Here is a 17,955-nt window from a genome sequence, read left to right on the forward strand (position 1 = left end):
ACTGAAGCAATAAGAAGGGCAAGGAACTTTTGCTGAACTGGACTTATGTGTCTGTAAACCTTGTAGAGTGATCTTGGCCTTGGGAAACATACATTGATGGATAATATAGTATTGTATGTAGCCTTTTTTGAAGGCCCCTAGCCTATATTCAGTACTATTTGAGTATAGTTGAGTAAGACACCCACCTGGATCAAAAGTGTCTTTCAGCCCTATTGTTCTGTTTGTCATCAGTTATATGAAGTGATCCCTACCTGTTGTCTTCCTCTTCCCAACAGGTGATGATATTGCTAGTGAGAGTGAGGAAGGGACCACACAGCGAGAAGGTGCTGCGACAGCCGGATCACCTGAGTCGTCACCAGGAGGATTTCGGGGGGACATTTCTGTGAAATCCGAATCCTGCGGTCAAGCCTATGAGTCTGACAGGCAGCAGTGGCACCAGACTGTGAGGATGTGGGGCGTATCTGTTCAGAAAGTGGAAAATGTCATGGCAGATAACATTGGTGTAATTCCCATGGGAGAGGAGAGCCACATGTGTCGCAAATGCGGGCAAACGTTTGAGCACCAGTCAGGACTGATTGTGCACCAGATGATTCATACAGCAGAGAGACCCTATGAGTGTCTCGAGTGTGGGAAAAGCTTCTGTCAGAGGGAGAATCTGCTTGCACACCAAAGAATCCACTTAGGGGAGAGGCCTTATGAATGCCTTCAGTGTGGCAAGCACTTCAGCACAAGGTCACATCTCATTACTCACCAGAGAATCCACACAGGCGAGAAACCTTATGAATGCCTTCACTGCTCCAAAAGCTTCAGCAACAAGTCCTCGCTGGTTACACACCAGAGAATCCATACCGGAGAGAAGCCGTACGAGTGCCCAGAGTGTGGGAAAAGCTTTTGCCAGAGTGGGCAGCTGATCAGACACCAGAGAATCCACACCGGGGAGAAGCCTTATGCGTGCCCACAGTGTGGAAAATGTTTCTGTCAAAGAGGACAGCTGATCAGGCACCAGAGAATGCACACGGGGGAGAAACCTTATGAATGTCTTCAGTGTGGGAAGAACTTCAGTAGGAAATCTTATCTGGACATCCACTTGAGAGTGCACACAGGGGAGAAGCCCTACAAATGCCTGGAGTGCGGGAAATGCTTCTGTCAGAGCGCCCAGTTAATCAGACACCAGCGAATTCACACAGGGGAGAAACCTTTTGCGTGTTCTGAGTGTGGGAAGAGCTTCTTCCAGAAAGAAAAGTTGGTAAGACATCAGCGAACCCACGTGGAAAGGAAGCCGTATGAGTGCCCCGAGTGTAAAAAAAGCTTCCTGCGGAAAGATAAGCTCATTCATCATCAGAAAACCCATGTGGGGCTTGAAACACTGAGCGTTTCCTTCTTTAAAAATGCTTAATATTGCAAGTGTTTGGCAAAGTACATCTTGTCACTAGAAGGTTTCTGCAGTCGCCGGGGCCCTCCCAAATTTAAGAGGGGAAAGACACATTCTTGGCTGGATCACGGCCAGTTCTCTGGAGCCCAGCATCCTGTTTCCAACAGCGGCCAACCAGATGCCTTTGGGAGGTCATAGTCAGGACCATCATCTTTTGGAATCTTCTGAAAGGCTGGGAGAATATTCTGCTGTGCATTAGGCTTAACTCATTGGCCACCCCACGTGGAAGAGGAGGTCCTAGAAGTGGTAGAGACCAAGTTAGCATGGAATAAAGACTGCTTTTTGTGTTAGAACCAAAATTCAGGAGGACATCCCACAATCCTTCTGGCTGAAAATAAAGATAAAGCATTCCATGGGATGTTTAATACAGGCAGGTTTCTCCAGCTTGGATGTGTCCACTGGATAATGACTTCCACAACTTTGCAGTCTGTCTGGGGCCGCTAGTGTACCTTTAATTATTATGATGTGGTTTTTATACCAACTTTCAGTTGGGGGAGTAGCCTTCTGGAAGGATTCCATGCCTTGAAACGGTAACCAGGACTGAGCCAAAATTTCATCTGGTCCAGTGGCATAGCTAGAGGGGGTGCACAGCAGTAAGTTTTGCAGGCGCCTGAACGTGCCTCTTCAGAGCCATTCCGGTCAGTGGGAGCAAAATGGAGGGGAACTCTGTTTTGCTCCCACCTCCCAGAATGGCTTTGAGGGGGAGGGGCCACTTGCATGGCTTGTTCAGGTGCCTGCAAAACTTAGTGCTATGGACCCCCTCTAGCTACACCGCTGATCAAGAGGTTTCAGCAGAAAAGATGCCTTTTGAAGAAAGCAATTTGTTAGTCAAAGAGTCTTCTGGCACTTGAAAGATTAACAAATTGCTTCCAACGAAAGCTTTTGGGGAATGCAGTCCACTTCAACAGATGCCTTTGTTGGAAGATATTTAGAACTCTATATGGGAATACATGGGAGGAGAGAGAGAGAGAGAGAAAGACATTGTAAAAGGTGGGATCAAAGGGCTGTGGAATGGAAGAAGTGACAGTCAGTGGCCATTATTATGTAAAGTTAACATTTAAGAAACTGGTAGTGATAATTCCCATCAGCGGCAGGGTTAATGAACTAAGATTCTGAGATAGGAGCAATAGTTCTCTACCACAGCCTGAAGGGGTGGAGCCAGTCCCAGGAAAGGGTGGAACTAATTACTGTCCCACAGCCTTTTGACTCCTAACTCTTTCCGTTCCCTCCTTGCGTCCCCATTTGTAACACCCACTGACTGGGGATGAACCTTACTGCACCTGATGACACAGACTCTAGTCCCCAGAAGCTTCTTAAACTGCAGACCTGGGCACATATACCTGTGAGCAAGTCCCACCGAACACGATGGGACTTGCTGCCAGGTAAACATGTCTCAGATTGAGCAGCTAGCCTTGAGGGTAGTAAAATCTGTTTGGTGAAGCAGACTGACACACTCTGGACGCTGTTTCATTCACAGCAGTTTGGTGTCCCCTGCCACTGCTTCTGCACCCCTGCTTCCGCTTCAGGGTGCCAGTTCGACTTCACCCACCGTCTCCTCCTTTCCTGATGTTCGTCTCTGCTGCCTTAAATAGGAGTTAGCCAGTCACATTCAGAGCATGGTCACGCAACCTTGCAATACACCACAGGACAGGTGCCATCATGCTTTAAAAGCTGTTGGAAACCTTGAGTATTTATGCCTAATAAAGGTTGACTTGACTTGACTTGACTTGAGTGGAAGCAAAGGATTCTGAGGGTTTTGACAAAGAATTAAGAGCCACCTGAAACATTAAGAGCAGTTTGACACAGTCTTGGCTACTGCAGGAGAAGGAAGCTTTGCATCATTTTGTGGTGCCCGCCTTTCCCCAAAAGATCTCGGGCCTAAAGCTCCGAGTGCCAAGCAACCATTTTCTATCTCCCAAGAACTCCACTGTGGCCAGTTTTAATGATGTTCTATTCTTAGGGTTGCAGAAAATATTTCTTGAGGTCCCGTCTGCAGCTGTAGCAGAGTTTTTGTTTTAAATCTTGTAATTGTTTTCTGTAGCACCTGTCATAATGTTTGAAGACTGGGGGAGGGGGAGATATAGGAAGAAGGACCTTTCCTGTTGCCTGACTTCCCGGGTGCAGCAAATGAATCCCAAACCCCTTGTAGGTCACACGTCCTTTCACCTGGTGCTTGGGTTGTAAGGAACTGTTTGAACCAAAGGAAGGGATAAGCATGTGGCTTCATGAGCTTTGTCTGCAGCTTAGGGGAAGGCTGGAAGAACCTTCTGGAATGAAGGTATCATGTAGTTTCACATGCCAGTTCGCAGGGCCAGCCCATCCATGGGGCTGACTTGAGGCAGCTGCCTAAGAGACACCCAATTAGGAGGGGGTACTGTCTTGGTTGACCCATTTGCCTCAACTGCACCCTCCCTGGATTGGAAAAGGAAGCTGTGGACAGGGTGGAAGCGGAGTTGTGGAAGAGAGGAAAGTGATGGGCTTTAGCAGAGGTATAAAATATAAGGCCCGTAGCCTGCATCCAAGCCCAGTTATCCCTGTGCGGCTGCCCTTTCAGCAGCTCCACTTCTGCTAAGGTGTCACTTCACAGAGCACCTCAGCTGTGAAGTGATGTCTTGGTAAAAGTGGCGCTGCTGAAAAAGCAGCCTGTGTGATGATTGGGCTCTCTCAGCCTGATCGTTGGGCTGTCCCATCTCTTGAAAGTATGTTCAAGATTTGCCACTTTTCTGTCATTTGCAATTAATGAGTTCTTGCATGAGAACAAAGTGCTTACTTCTGGCCATCATCTGCTTAATGACATCACTTCCTGCTTAACGATGTCACTTCCAGCCTTCAGCAGGCGCCATGAATGCTATTTGTCCTGCTGTTATGAAATGAATTTGATGCCTCTGGGCTGGAGGGTCAGAGACTCTAGCTCAACACTTTCCTGTCTGCTACCCTTCTGCTATGTTCCCGCTTTCTTCTCCAATCCAGAGAGTGGGAGGAACAGGTTGGTACGTCACCCAGTAGTGAAGGCAGGACAGTATTTGACTTGCCACTTTAGGCACTAGGAAGCACCTGCCAATATGGATTGATGTTTTGCTGACAGCTGCCAAGGGGCAGTTAGATTCCCCATGCACAGATTCTGCTCTGAACCACACATACGGAATGAGTGTGCTGACCCAGAAAGAAGAACCAAAGAGGCGGGTCACATCTGAAAAAATATTGGCAAATGCAGTTGCTGTGTTGTGTCTCTGTGTACCACTATGTGTATCTATGTATATATTGACAGGTGGATTTGGATATGTTCGGCACTGACTCTCCACTATGTTGCCATTCTGACTCTTCATAGTTCTCTAGTAGCTGTCACCTGAGAGTGTGTATTTGGATGTTTCTAATTATTGTTAACTTCCCTGCCCCTGCAATTGTGGTAAAAATCAGAATTTCAAAGTGTGCTCCAATCATCATTGCTGAGGGGGTGTTTGTACGGTGGGAGGCAGCTTGGCCCACAACTGGGACATCATCTTTTCCATCTGTTATAGGCCTGCCTAGTGATACAAATGGGTCCTGCCATATCTTGGGTCCTGCCTGTCATATAGCAAGACATCATCTTGCTGGTTTAAACTGGCTTTGCAATCCCCTCATCGTATCAGTTGTAGTTTCTATCCAGCATGTTTGACATAGACACATTGCATAACGTTGGCAGGGATTTTGGTAAAAATGGGAGGAGTTGTAGTGGCAGGTGTTCCGATTAGAAATGGCTTCCTTAATTTTTTTAAAAAATTACTTTATAACTTGCACAGGTGATGGCAGAGAGCTACCCACAACATATAATTATATAGCCATTGAGGCAGGCTGGGCAGTAAGTTTGGTAAAATACAAGCCTCCCCCCAGTCTCTAGAACTCTCATACCCTCCCAACAGTTAAAATCTCTCTACTAACAAGTCAGTGAAATGCTTTTTCAACCTTGATTGCAAACTGAGTTGGACTAGTTGGCAGAAGGAGGTATGAATGACAAGAAACAGATTGTTTCCAACAAATTTTAGACAAACTACAACCACCTCCCTTCAAACATCCCCATTTCATTTGAATTCTACCACTATGTAACAGCCAAAACCTTAACTTATTGAACTTATTACATGGTGTGACACGATCATTTATGGAAACACACACACAGACAGAGTATGAAAAGGAGATGCTTCACAGTCAGGCATAAAAGCTTTGGTTGGGATCCAAACAGATAGTGTTAGGCTTGCTCAGAGGGAATCTAGGCTTCTCTTTTAATAGCAGACCTACCCCACAGCACAGCTAAAGTCGCTTTTTGAGAATCTCCATTGTGGAAGTAGTTTGCTTTGTGGCAGAAGGGCTTATTGTTAGAGAAACAGAGACCCAAAGATGTCTCGGGCATACAGAACTACTTACAAGGTGCTTGGGTTCCTTGTACTACCCTGGTCACAATACTTTGACAAGCTATAAAAAAAACTCTACAGGGAACCTTGTTCTGTTTGATTCCCACAGTCAGTAATCATTACAGGGCCTTGGGTAGAGAATGGGTCTCTGATTTCACCTGTGGTGTAACTGTTGGCTGTGGGCCATGATGTCTAAGGAACCGTAAGGACCAACAAACATTTCTTCAAAAACTGTGGCTGCGGCAACATTATGATTGTGAGCTTTTTCCTGTCCTGTTGAAACAAAATATTGGTACCATTCACCATGGCTGTCAAAAGACTGTTGTGTATCTGTCTGGAATACAAGATTTGGTCTGTAAGTAAGAGATAAATAAGGTTGGGTCTTTGCTCCTCTAAGGCAGAGATTCCAAATTACCGCAGACACTCGCCTATAAGTCGACCCCCACAGATAAGCCGAGGGCAGGTTTTGAGCCAACAGTCATGGAATTTTCTATGACCCTCTGATAAGTTGGGGGTTAAACTTAGGGGGGTGTCTGAGTATAGTTTTGTCTGCTTTTACCCCAGGCCAGATCCTGAAAAATAACATACCACTAATTGTTACCTAAGAACTGTAGTCTCTAATTTATTAAAAACATAGTATTTATTTATTTATTTATTAGATTTGTATTCCGCCTTTCTCCCCGAAGGGCACCCAAGGCAGCTAAGATTATAAGATTTAAATCATAAGATTTAAATTCTGGTCTTCACCACCTTTTTGTAAGCACTATCAGAGTAAGTGCATTGTAAACAACATACCAGTAGAACAGTGGTTCCCAACCTGGTATTCATGTACTCCCAGGAACACTCAACAAGACCTTTAGAGGTACTTGAAAAAGAATGGAATAATGGTAGAAAAAGAATGCTCCAGAATGCTTTGCAGGGTCAGCAAGGCAGGAAGGGAGGTAGCTAGTTGGCTGTGAAAGCCCCACCAATAGCTAGTTTTTGGTCATCAATTCATGTATGAACCAGTGATTGAAAACCAGCACAGTAAAAAAGCTGAAACATAATATGCAAAGTGATCAATTACCCAGAATTTCTCAGCACACTTCTGGTGCAAAACAGTGCAAAGGCAGAGTGTTCTGTTCTTCAAACAGATGGAAAGAGAAAATATGTGATGAATATATGAAGTCTGAGCTTCCATATGGAGGAGGTGAAGGCTTGTATTATTACAGATATTTTGCTAATATGAAGGGTGCAATTTATGGAAATGGGCTGCCAAGGGATATGCAAGTGAAAAAGGTTGGGAACCACTGCAGGAGATCCATGAATCAAATCCACCTTTAAGGTGTCTGGTGTGTTAAGCCAAAAGCTCTACGTACAACATACAACCCATAACACATAACTGGGAGTGTGCAATTCAATGCACAGCAGAGAGACGAGATATTTGCAACCCTTTTTACTCAGAAGTAGATCCACTGCTTTCCATGGGTGTTATTCTTAAATAATGGTGCACTGAATTGTATCCTGGGAAGGAGGGTCCCATCCTGGTGTTTCAAAAAACATCTGTTTGCTTGCAAATTGCTTGCAATTTGCTTTTTGCAATTGCTTGCATTGCCTGCAAATGCTTGCAAAGCAGAACCAGGCTGCAGCAGAAGGAAGGAGAATAAAAGGTTAACTTTGGCTGGAATGTCCTAGGAAAAGTACGTACTATAGCAACTAAGGAGGTGCCTGCCTGAGCTTAGCTGAGAAAAGAAACTGTTCAGAGCTGAAAGGCTCTGCCTTCTGATTGACCCGGGGATAAGGTGAGGTGATAATTGGAGCTTGATTACTTGGCAAAAATTTCATGTACTATAAATGTACTCAATTTCATGTGAGTATGGTAAGTTGTGCCACCAAAAAAACAGGTCAGTGAGCCATAGGAGTAAGGTATTATATTGTATTGGCAACCTTCAGTCTCGAAAGACTATGGTATCGCGCTCTGAAAGGTGGTTCTGGCACAGCGTCTAGTGTGGCTGAAAAGGCCAATCCGGGAGTGACAATCCCTTCCACACCGGGAGCAAGTGCAGTCTGTCCCTGGTCTGTCTCCCTGGCTATGGGCCTTCCTTCTTTGCCTCTTAGCCTCAGACTGCTGGCAAAGTGTCTCTTCAAACTGAGAAAGGCCATGCTGCACAGCCTGCCTCCAAGCGGACCGCTCAGAGGCCAGGGTTTCCCACTTGTTGAGGTCCATCCCTAAGGCCTTCAGATCCCTCTTGCAGATGTCCTTGTATCGCAGCTGTGGTCTACCTGTAGGGCGCTTTCCTTGCACGAGTTCTCCATAGAGGAGATCCTTTGGGATCCGGCCATCATCCATTCTCACGACATGACCGAGCCAACGCAGGCGTCTCTGTTTCAGCAGTGCATACATGCTAGGGATTCCAACGCGTTCCAGGACTGTGTTGTTAGGAACTTTGTCCTGCCAGGTGATGCCGAGAATGCTCCGGAGGCAGCGCATGTGGAAAGCGTTCAGTTTCCTCTCCTGTTGTGAGCGGAGAGTCCATGACTCGCTGCAGTACAGAAGTGTACTCAGGACGCAAGTTGATCAGATTTCTTGTTCCATTTGGCAAAGCCGAATGGACTTTTCTCCCACTCATTAACAGAGGACACAATCCATAATGGCTTTCTCCTGCTCAGGTTTCATTGACATGAACAGAAGTCTGGTACCCTGTGGGTCAGCAATTTTCAATGTTTCTCTTCACATGGCACACTGACTTCTATCAGGGACATGCAGTGGGTGGGGAGGCAGGTGAGGCGGAGCCTCCCCACTGGAGGTTTGAAAAACGCTGCTGCTGTGAAAGGCATGCAAGCACTCTCAACCCACATGCAAAGCTTTGCGCATGGGTTGAGAGCACTTGTGTGCCTCCCCCAGCAGTGGCGCTTTTCGAAGGACTCTGGTGGGGAGGTTCTGCCTCCCCACCCACCACATGTCCCTGACCTCTATGGTCTTCGCCTCTTGTGATGTCACTTCTGGGTTTCGGCTGTTCTGGGTTCTGCACTTCTTTCTCTAGGGCAAGTGTCTGTAGTAATGAATTGTGTGACCCTCTTCCTGTGCCGGCTCTGTTTATTTGTTTGTTACTACAGACAGTTGCCCTCAAAACAGAGCTGCAGAACCCAGGAGAGATTTTCAGCTCTTTTCAAACACTGCACTCCAAATTCCTGCAGCACACCAATGTGCCATGGCACATCGGTTGAAAATGGCTGCTGTGGATCATAACCCCCCCTCCCCAGTAGCTTATTCATCTCCTTTTATGGCATTGCATGTGCCGATTGAGATTTGTGGCTGTCCCTGTCCTTCCTAATGTTAGGACTGTCTCGCTTGATGAATGTACTATTTTGAGGGGAAAGTGATGTCCAGGTTTGTGTGTTGTTTTCCAATTTGTCACTAGCTTTTTCTCCTTAAGTGTGATTAGCAATGTATCTTGCTAGTAATTTTGCTTTCAGAATGGTGTTGCTATATGTTTCTGGCTGGGAAGGGATACCTCATTTGTAGAAAAATTAAAAACAGCCTTCATCAAGTGCGTGACATTTATTTCCCCCACCCACCATACTGGAAGTGTGCACCATGTAATGAAATGTATCCTGCTTGATCCCATGCTCACTTGTGACTTTTATTAGTGGCCCAGCATGACAATGGCCTTTGAGACTCTTGGTAATTTCTTAAGGGGGGGGGTACCAAAGCATTAAGCATCAGTTTTACAGGTGCCTGAATGCGCCATGCAAAGCGGCTCCTCTCCTTCAGAGCCATTCCGGATGATGGGAGCAAAACGGAGGTGAACGCTTTGATCTCCTTTTTAACAGACCAGGTAAACCTAGGTGGGTCCCAAAAGAGTGTTGTTTTAAAAAAGTGGGCAATGATTAAATGTAAAAATACCCCAAAGTACGTTCCACGTGATTTGCTTTCTGTTTTTAAATGAATTGTGCTAGAATCACACCAAACATGCTACTAGCAGGCTAGAAATGTCGCTTCCTCATATTTTCTATCTAAAAAAAGAATGCAGACTAAGTTCTTACTGCTGATGCAAAATGGAGCAGGTTCTCAAGATGGAATCAGACGGAGGCCTTGCTTTTTACCTGTTCTTTGCCAATCGAGTTTTGGTCCGCCGGCCTAATCTGCCTGAGCACTTCTGCCATGAAGACAGGTGCGAAGAACTCAGGGGCCTGATCACTGGCATCCAGCCTGGCTCTTCTTATATTCCCTCCCACTCTGCTGTACAACACTTGTAACCTGTGTTGGACTTTTCCTCCATCAACTTGTCCTATCCACTTTTACAGGCCTCTAGGCCAGCTGCCATCACCACATCCTGTGGAAAGGGGTTCCACAGATTAATTACACACTAACTAGGTCAAGAAATATTTCCTTTTGGGCGCAATCCTAACTCCTTATGTCAGTGCTTTCCAGCACTGGCATAGCGGTGCCAATGGGCCGTGTGCTGCATCCTGCAGTTGGGTGTCACTCAGGGAGGCCTCCTCAAAGTAAGGGAACATTTGTTCCCTTACCTCAGAGCTGCATTGCCCTTATGTCAGTGCTGGAAAGCACTGACATAAGGAGTTAGGATTGTGCCCTGAGTCTGTTCTAGCTCTCCCGCCTGTCAATTTGAGCAGATGTCCCCTGGTTCTGGTGTTGTGCAGGAAGGAAAAGAACTTCCCTCTGTCCAACCTACTATGTTTTTCATTCCATGCCTCTTCCCTTTATCAGTACAGGGCTGCGTGCAGACGACATGCCCTCAGCTTCCACAAATAAGTTGACTGTTCTTCCATCAGTGGCTCAGGTCTGTAGCTGGAGGGGGGCCAGGGTGGGAATTGTCCAGCAGTTTGCCCACCTTCTCATTTATGGGCCTTTGATGTTTCTCCATATTTATCCTTTAACTTTGCACACCAGTATTTTATATACCCATCATAATTGCCCACCCTGAAAAAATAGTCATCCACCCATCTCTAGAATCCTGACTATGGGCCTGCTGTGGCTTAGGGAGGGACAGCTGGCAAGAGTTTTTTTTTTATTGGCAGGAATGAGGAGCAACTCTTCTGAGTTGGGTAAGTTTGTGGGAGAGCAGCAACCCAATCTGAAAATGAGATTGAAAAACTCATATGCAAACATGTGCTTGCCAAAACATACCACTGTCCCTTCTTGGCCCACCAGCCAAGGGACTGCAGAAAAATGGTGGCATCCATCTGTTTTCTCCCTGTTTTTGCTTGGCTCATGTCTGATTGGAGTCAAGGCTCCAGTGGGGCTGACAGCACATAGCAATGATGTCCTTGCTAGGCCTTTGATGACTCTGCTGAGTTGGATGTTGTCACAGCTGCGAGAAGTAGTGCAGGAGATCATAAGAACAGCCCCACTGGATCAGGCCATAGGCCCATCTAGTCCAGCTTCCTGCATCTCACCGCGGCCCACTAAATGCCCCAGGGAGCACACCAGATAACAAGAGACCTCATCCTGGTGCCCTCCCTTGCATCTGGCATTCTGACATAGCCCATTTCTAAAATCAGGAGGTTGCACATACACATGGAGACAACAATCAGCTAAGTCAAGGGTGGGGGCACTGCTACCAGTCTGTTTAAAGGACTGGTGGAGGGATAAGAGAGGAAGGAGTAAGAGGGGAGGGGGGAGATCAGAGGGAGGGAAATTAGTTTTGTCTTATAACCTGCATTGACATTTGTAGACTCTTATATTCTTCGGAGTTATCTACCCATTTTGTGGATCTTATCTGCAGAACAGTGGAAGTGGACTCTCTGTGTCCTTGCTGTAGCAGACAAAAGCCTCCTATGCAATTGTTGGAGGGGGGGAACCCCTCTTAAGTTGATAAAAGGAAAAGCCTAACTGTTGAGAGGAAACCAGTGCAAATGTTCTAAGACTCTGGTATTAAGTGTAAGGGCTACCACCAATAGGACTAAAGAACCTGAAAATGTTAAAGAATATTCCCACCTAAATTGAATTTCCTGCCTCAAGTGAAAAGGCTGGAGCTGGCTAAACAAGCAGATACTGCCTCAGAAGGCTAGAACCTTCTAGCCCATTGCCAAGTGTGGGCATGGGGGTCTGCAATCTTCTGACAGCAGAGTATATAATGGATAGAAAAGTTTTGTTATGGGCTCAGTCCCATGAACTGCAGCCCAGGAGAGAGCTTAGGTCAGTGCCAAGGCAGCCAGCTTCAGTCCCACGGACTTAAGCCTTGGCTGCCATGGTAAGGGAATTGGTCTAAGGCAGCGTTTCTCAACCAGTACCAGCAGTGCTACTTGAGGTGGTATCTGGTGGTACTCCTGCCATCTGGCAGCAAGACCAGGAAAACAACACAACAGCAGTAGGAGGCTTGCTTTGGTGGGCACAGCTCAAAAAAGCGTGGGTTGTATGCCTCACGTGGCAGTAGCGCTTTTTGAAGGACTCCCCTGCCTCCCCACTCACTGCACATCCCTGAGTCTTCTTTTCTTGTTAGATGCACCCAGTGGCATAGCTAATGATCATGTAGCCTGGTGCCATGCTCAAATTGTTGCCCCAGAAGTGATGTCATGACCGGAAGTGATGTCACACCTGGGCTTTTTTAAAAGTGAAAATTGGGAGGAACCCACCTCCTCCCCCCAGCAGCTCTCTACCCACTTGCTCTGCTGCCTCCCCCCAGTCAGTGGCATAGCTAAGGCATCTATATGCTACCTGGAGTCAAAGATTTGTAGCCCCCCCCCCCTGACAAAATCAATCAATAAATAAAAAGTGTGCCCCTGATAGGTTCGAGACACTGTACTGGGGTGAAGAGGGATGGTTATTCTCTCCTTGCTAAATATAAGAGGGGCACCTCTTGAAAAAGTGCCTTTTACCCAGTTAGCAGGGGGAATTGTATTATGATATATGTAAATGAGAGCTGACTCATATTAACACAATTGGTTTCATGCTGTATCATGACAACATATTGCAACCTGTCAATAACATAATAATATGTCACTGGCTCTGAGAACAATCAGTCTCATAAATAGGTTTTGAGTTAAGAAAATCCACTTTTTGTTCCATAAGGCAGTTGTGTTTTCATTTTATGGTTAATTGGCCATAACTTTTGATAGAATACAGATATTCCAGTGTAGCTTGTTGCATTGCACTCTGCATTAAATTACCTTTCCAACGATATATAACATGATGGTATTATTCATACATACCAAGATTTTCACAATTTTGGTCACTAGTGTCAAGCTCAGCTTGTTGCCCCCCTAAAGCTAGATGCCCAGTACAACTGCTACCCCCTGCACCTCCTTAGCTACGCCACTGCTTCCAGGCCTGCCCGACAGTGCTGCCGAGAGACCAGGCAGGAGGGAGACTGGAAGCCCCTCCGAGGATGCCCCTCGCCCGCCCCACCGCAAGCTCCAGGCGGGGGACCAGCAGAGACCCCAGTCTTGCACTTCGCAGCGCATTGGATGCTTCGGATGGAGGAGGAGGAGGAGGAGGGGAAAGGAGGGTCCAACCAGCGATGCTCTGCCAGGAGGCCTTCCTTTGTACAGGCATTGCGAGGGTTAACAGAAGCGACTCCGGATTCCTAGAGAAGTGAATGGGAAGCCAGTCCCTGCTCCGCCCCTTCCTCTGCCTCCCTCCTCCAGGCCGGCAGTCCTCCCTGGTGGCTCCCTTTGGGGTGGTGAGTGGGTCATGTTCTGGGGGTTTGTGTGACAGGGACAAGGCCAAAGGGGGGGCAGTGTCAGAGCTGGAAGAGTGGCAGGAAGAGCCGGGCGCAGGAGGGACGCCCGAGAACCATGTTGGAGCCCAGGGACTGTCCCTGAAAGGGAAGGGGGTGGGGGCTTCTCAAGTGCCTTGTCTTTTAATTGCATGTCCTTCAGATCCTCCCTTCTTGCTTGGACTGTTTTCAGTTTCTTTGCTCCTGGCGTGAACAGAGGCAGGTGGAATAAAAATCCTTCCTAAGTGTGCTGGGGTTTGCAGCCGAAAAGGATCCATCCAGCATCCAGGCCTGACCCAGGGAAGTCAAAGCCCCAGATCTCTGCTCTGCTCTGCTCTCCCATAGCCTGGGTCAAAACATCTGCATCATTCCAGGTGTGTGTCTCAGCGGGGCGGGTGGTGGTGGGGGTTTCATTCCACTTATACAGTGTTTCTCAATGTTTGTCTTCTAAGGAACTGGTGACACTTCTCGGTTGGGCTCTACTTACTCCAAGGGTGCCATAAATGTGCTTTATGATATGTTTATGACACCTATTGCTGGCGTTGAGCGCCAGCACTATTGGCCATTACGACTGGGCCCTTAGAGAGATAATAGAAATTCCTCCTGCGACTGCTCTGGGAAACAGCTCTGCCAAGATGCCCCCATTACATCTGACTTCCTCCTGCTCCCTGCACTGGCAAATCAGGGTGTCCTCCCCCCCCCCCCCAAAGCAGGTATAATCATCCAAGTTGCAGGACATCACCTGGAATGGATACAGTACCTGTCTTGTGTGCTGCTCAAGGTCACTCCTAGGGACTGGGCTTTGTGAAAGAACAGCTGCAGGAGGACTGAATGGAGGCAGACACTGCAGCAGGAAATGTGGGTCTCGGTGGGCCTGAAACGCTTTGAAGGAGCAAGGACTGCAAGGAGAGGATGGTGGTGACTAGGCAGGCGGATGGAGGAAGAATGAGGATGTGTCTCACCCAGCTGAGGCATTTTTGGGTCAGGGAAATAGTGTCCATTTGCAGAAGGAAGAGGGCCCAAAGGGTCAATGAGTTCCCATCAGGCTTGTCTCCCTTACAGGCGGTGGGATGGCATCAGGGCCACCTTGCAGACCATCTCCTCTTCGTCATGGAGCGGAATCAGCTACTCTGCAGCCTGTTCAGGTAAGGGACAGATCACCAGAGCAACGTGCAAGGAACACCTTGTTGTCCTACTGTCTTCCAAGCCTTTTCGTATTGTCCTTTAAATATTGTATTTGACCACTCAGAAGAGTGTGTGTGAACTCCAGAGAACTCCAGCAGCTGGAGAGTCAGATTACCAGTAAAATCCTGTAATTTGTCTCCATCTATTAATATGCCCTCGCATGTTGTCGGATGTTCCTTAAAGTTGAGAATATGTTTCTCTAAGCAGCACTCTTCCTTTTCCCACTGCATCAGGGAGGGGGGCCTTGATCATGGTGGCTGGAGTGAGGAGTGGAGGGGAATCTTTTCTCCCTTTATAAATCCGTTACACACTGCACTGTCCTTCCAAACAGTTTTAAGTGTCCTGCGAGTCTCGCCAGGGAGCCTCTACCCCCTCCTCTTCCAGTTGGACACCGTGGCCCAGCTGCTGCTGCTGGCCATTTGCTTCATCATGATTTGTTTTAGATTTCAGGGTTTGAATGAATGCCAGATGGACGCAGCAGGGTGCGTGTGCGCTGAGGGCAGGCTGAGGTTCTGAAGTGGCCTAACCAGATTATGGCCCAGGTCAAGAGCAGGCTCAGTGAACACCGCAATGTTCTATCAAAAGGGTGGAATGTTATCTCTGGGAACAGAACTTTTTTATTTTTTCCTTCCAGGGTCTGGTATCCTCTGAGGTGGTGACTGTGCGTGTCAAAGAGGAAGAGGAGGCTCTGCCAGATCCAGGCCAAAAGGCTTTGTACAGGGATGTCATGCCGGAGAATTATGGGATGGTGGCTTCTGTGGGTAAGGGTATCCTTCAGTCTTGGTTTGTAGGAACCAAAGGCATGAGTTGATCTTCTTGATTCCCACTGTTAGGAGTGAACCATAAAATGGGGCATGTGGGGCTGGAAGTCATGTCCTGGATATGCCTAATGTTCCTTGCTGTTAGAGAGTTGATCATGGCCTGACTGATGCTCTCTGGACCTACAAAATGCACCACTTGTACCTGACCGTGGTTCTTCCCAATGCTCCGCCCTTCCGCCACCCTGGAGCATCTCTCCACTGCCTCAAATCTCCTTACCGGCATTTATCAAACTTGCCTCCAATGACGGTGCATCCTCCACCTCCCGGCACTTTTGCAGCTCTGCCTGGGGCTGGCCTGGAGCCAGCTCTACTTACTCCAAGGGTACCATAAACATGCTTTACGGCACAGCACTACTTCAAGGGTACCATAAATATGATTTACGGCATGTTTATGACACCTAGCGCTGGCCCTGAGCTGCAGCACTATTGGCCATTACGACTGGGCCCTTAGAGAGATAATAGATATTCAGGGTTCCCCCCATCAGGTCTAATCGCCTGAGTTCCAGGACATCACCTGGAATGATACAGCACCTGTCTTGTGTGCTGCTCAAGGTCACTCCTAGGGACTGGGCTTTGTGAAAGAACAGCTGCAGGAGGCCTGAATAGAGGCAGACACTGCAGCAGGAAATGTGGGTCTCGGTGGACCTGAGACTCTTTGAAGGAGCAAGGACTGCAAGGAGAGGATGGAGGTGACTAGACAGGCAGGGAAGGGAAGAAACAGGGACCAGGTGGCAGAAGGAAGAATGTGAAGCAAGGGAATGAGGATGTGAGTGTCTTACCCAATGGAGGCATTTCTGGGTTGGGGAAATCGTGTCAAGTTGCAGAAGGAAGAGGGCATGAAGGTTCAATGACCTCCCATCAGGCTTGTCTCCCTCACAGGCAGTGGGATGGAATCAGGGCCACGTTCCAGACCGTCTCCTCTTTTGCATGGAGCAGAATCAGCACCTCTGCAGCCTGCTCAGGTAAGGGGCAGATTACCAGAGCAACATGCAAGGAACACCTTGTCCTCCTTTTGTCTTCCAGGCCTTGAAGGAAACCTTTTTGTCTGGTGCTGTAAAATAGTGCATTTGACCACTCAGAAGAGTACATGTAAACTCCATAGAACTCCAATGGCTGGAGTGTTGGTTGACCAGTAAAATCCTGTAATTTGTCTCCATTTATTAGGACGTCCTAATTGTTGTCAGATCTTGTCATATGTTCCTTTGAGTTGAGAAACTGTTTCTCTAAGCAGCACTCTCCCTTTTTCTCTGCATGGGAGGGGCCTCAATCATGGTTGCTGGAGTGAGGAGAGGTAGTTAGCCTTTTCTCCCCAGCCCTTCAGGAGTCCAAGTCACAGGCAGCACTGTCCTCCCAAGTCACACACAGCATTGTCCTTTCAAACTGTTGTAAGTGTCCTGTGAATCTCACCAGGGATCTTCGGTCCACTCCTCTGCCCTTGGACACCATCGCCCAGCTGCGGCTGCTCAACATTTGCTTCATCGTGATTGGTTTTAGATTTGGGGGTTTGTCTGAATACCAGATGGATGCAACAGGGTGCTTGTGCATGAGTGTGAGCAGGAGAAGGTGGCTGAAGACAGGCTGAGGTTGTGATGTGGCTGAACGCAACAGATTATGGCTCAGGACAAGAGCCGTAGAGCTCAGAGCACATTGGCTGCCCTCCTTTTCCAGGCAGACCTTCAGTGTGAGCAGCTGAGCAGAGCAAGCAGACAGTATTAAGAACAAACTCTACCCACAGGAAGAGGCCATGAGAGCAGTGCAGTGCTGAGTGGGCAGTGGCTGAGGGGAAGAGGTCCCGGGAAGCAAAGGGCCAGAGCAGGAGGGTCCAAGAGAGAGACAGCCTGCAGCACGATGGTTGCTCACTCAGGACAGGCTGAGCGTGTGCATGTCCAAACTCTGGGCTGCTAAACTGGAGTTGGCTATTCCTGTTACATGCAGCACAGTGGTGTAATGCGTTTCATGCTTCTCTGTAAGCAACAATGCAGCTTCTTTGCACAATCGTAGTGGGCAGCAGTCTGGCCTCTGCTGGGACAGAGGGATTGCCAGGTCTGTGAGGATGCCAGTGTGGCTGCTGCCCTCTCTGCAAGTTGAGGTCTGTCTTCAACCACCTTCATCCTTCTCTTGGGCATCAATAGAATTCAGGAACTCAAGGAATGGTTCAGAAAGAGATCTTTAGGAATACCAACTATTGAAAGGAAGGTTACATCTTGTTCTGTGTCCCATGTTGTGTATGTGATGAAACAGTGACACAGTCTGAATGTTTCCTGGACCACTGTTCAATTACTGGTAAGTCGACCTGCCTCCCAGTCTAATACGATAGATGTGGCCACTGAATACCATAGAGGTGGTCACTCAAGCGATGTGGTATTTTTCCTCAGGTCCACGTGTGTCATACATGGATGGCACCTATTCCGTTAGAAAAGAGAGGATGATTTCACTAAGATGATTTCGGGGCTGGGGCACCTTCCTTATGA

General features: G+C 47.7%; 1 protein-coding gene across 1 annotated transcript in view; it reads left to right on the plus strand.

Annotated features, from left to right (window-relative positions):
- LOC136640377 (zinc finger protein 850-like) overlaps window positions 1–17,955 on the plus strand; it is a 55,199-nt gene that overhangs the window by 8,580 nt on the left and 28,664 nt on the right. The window contains exon 8 of the mRNA XM_066615458.1: window positions 276–1,351. Within this exon, the coding sequence (XP_066471555.1) occupies window positions 276–1,351 (1,076 nt within the window). The remainder of the gene's footprint in view (window positions 1–275; window positions 1,352–17,955) is intronic.

The sequence above is a fragment of the Tiliqua scincoides genome, chromosome 2, assembly GCF_035046505.1.
Source record: "Tiliqua scincoides isolate rTilSci1 chromosome 2, rTilSci1.hap2, whole genome shotgun sequence".
Lineage (NCBI taxonomy): Eukaryota > Metazoa > Chordata > Lepidosauria > Squamata > Scincidae > Tiliqua > Tiliqua scincoides.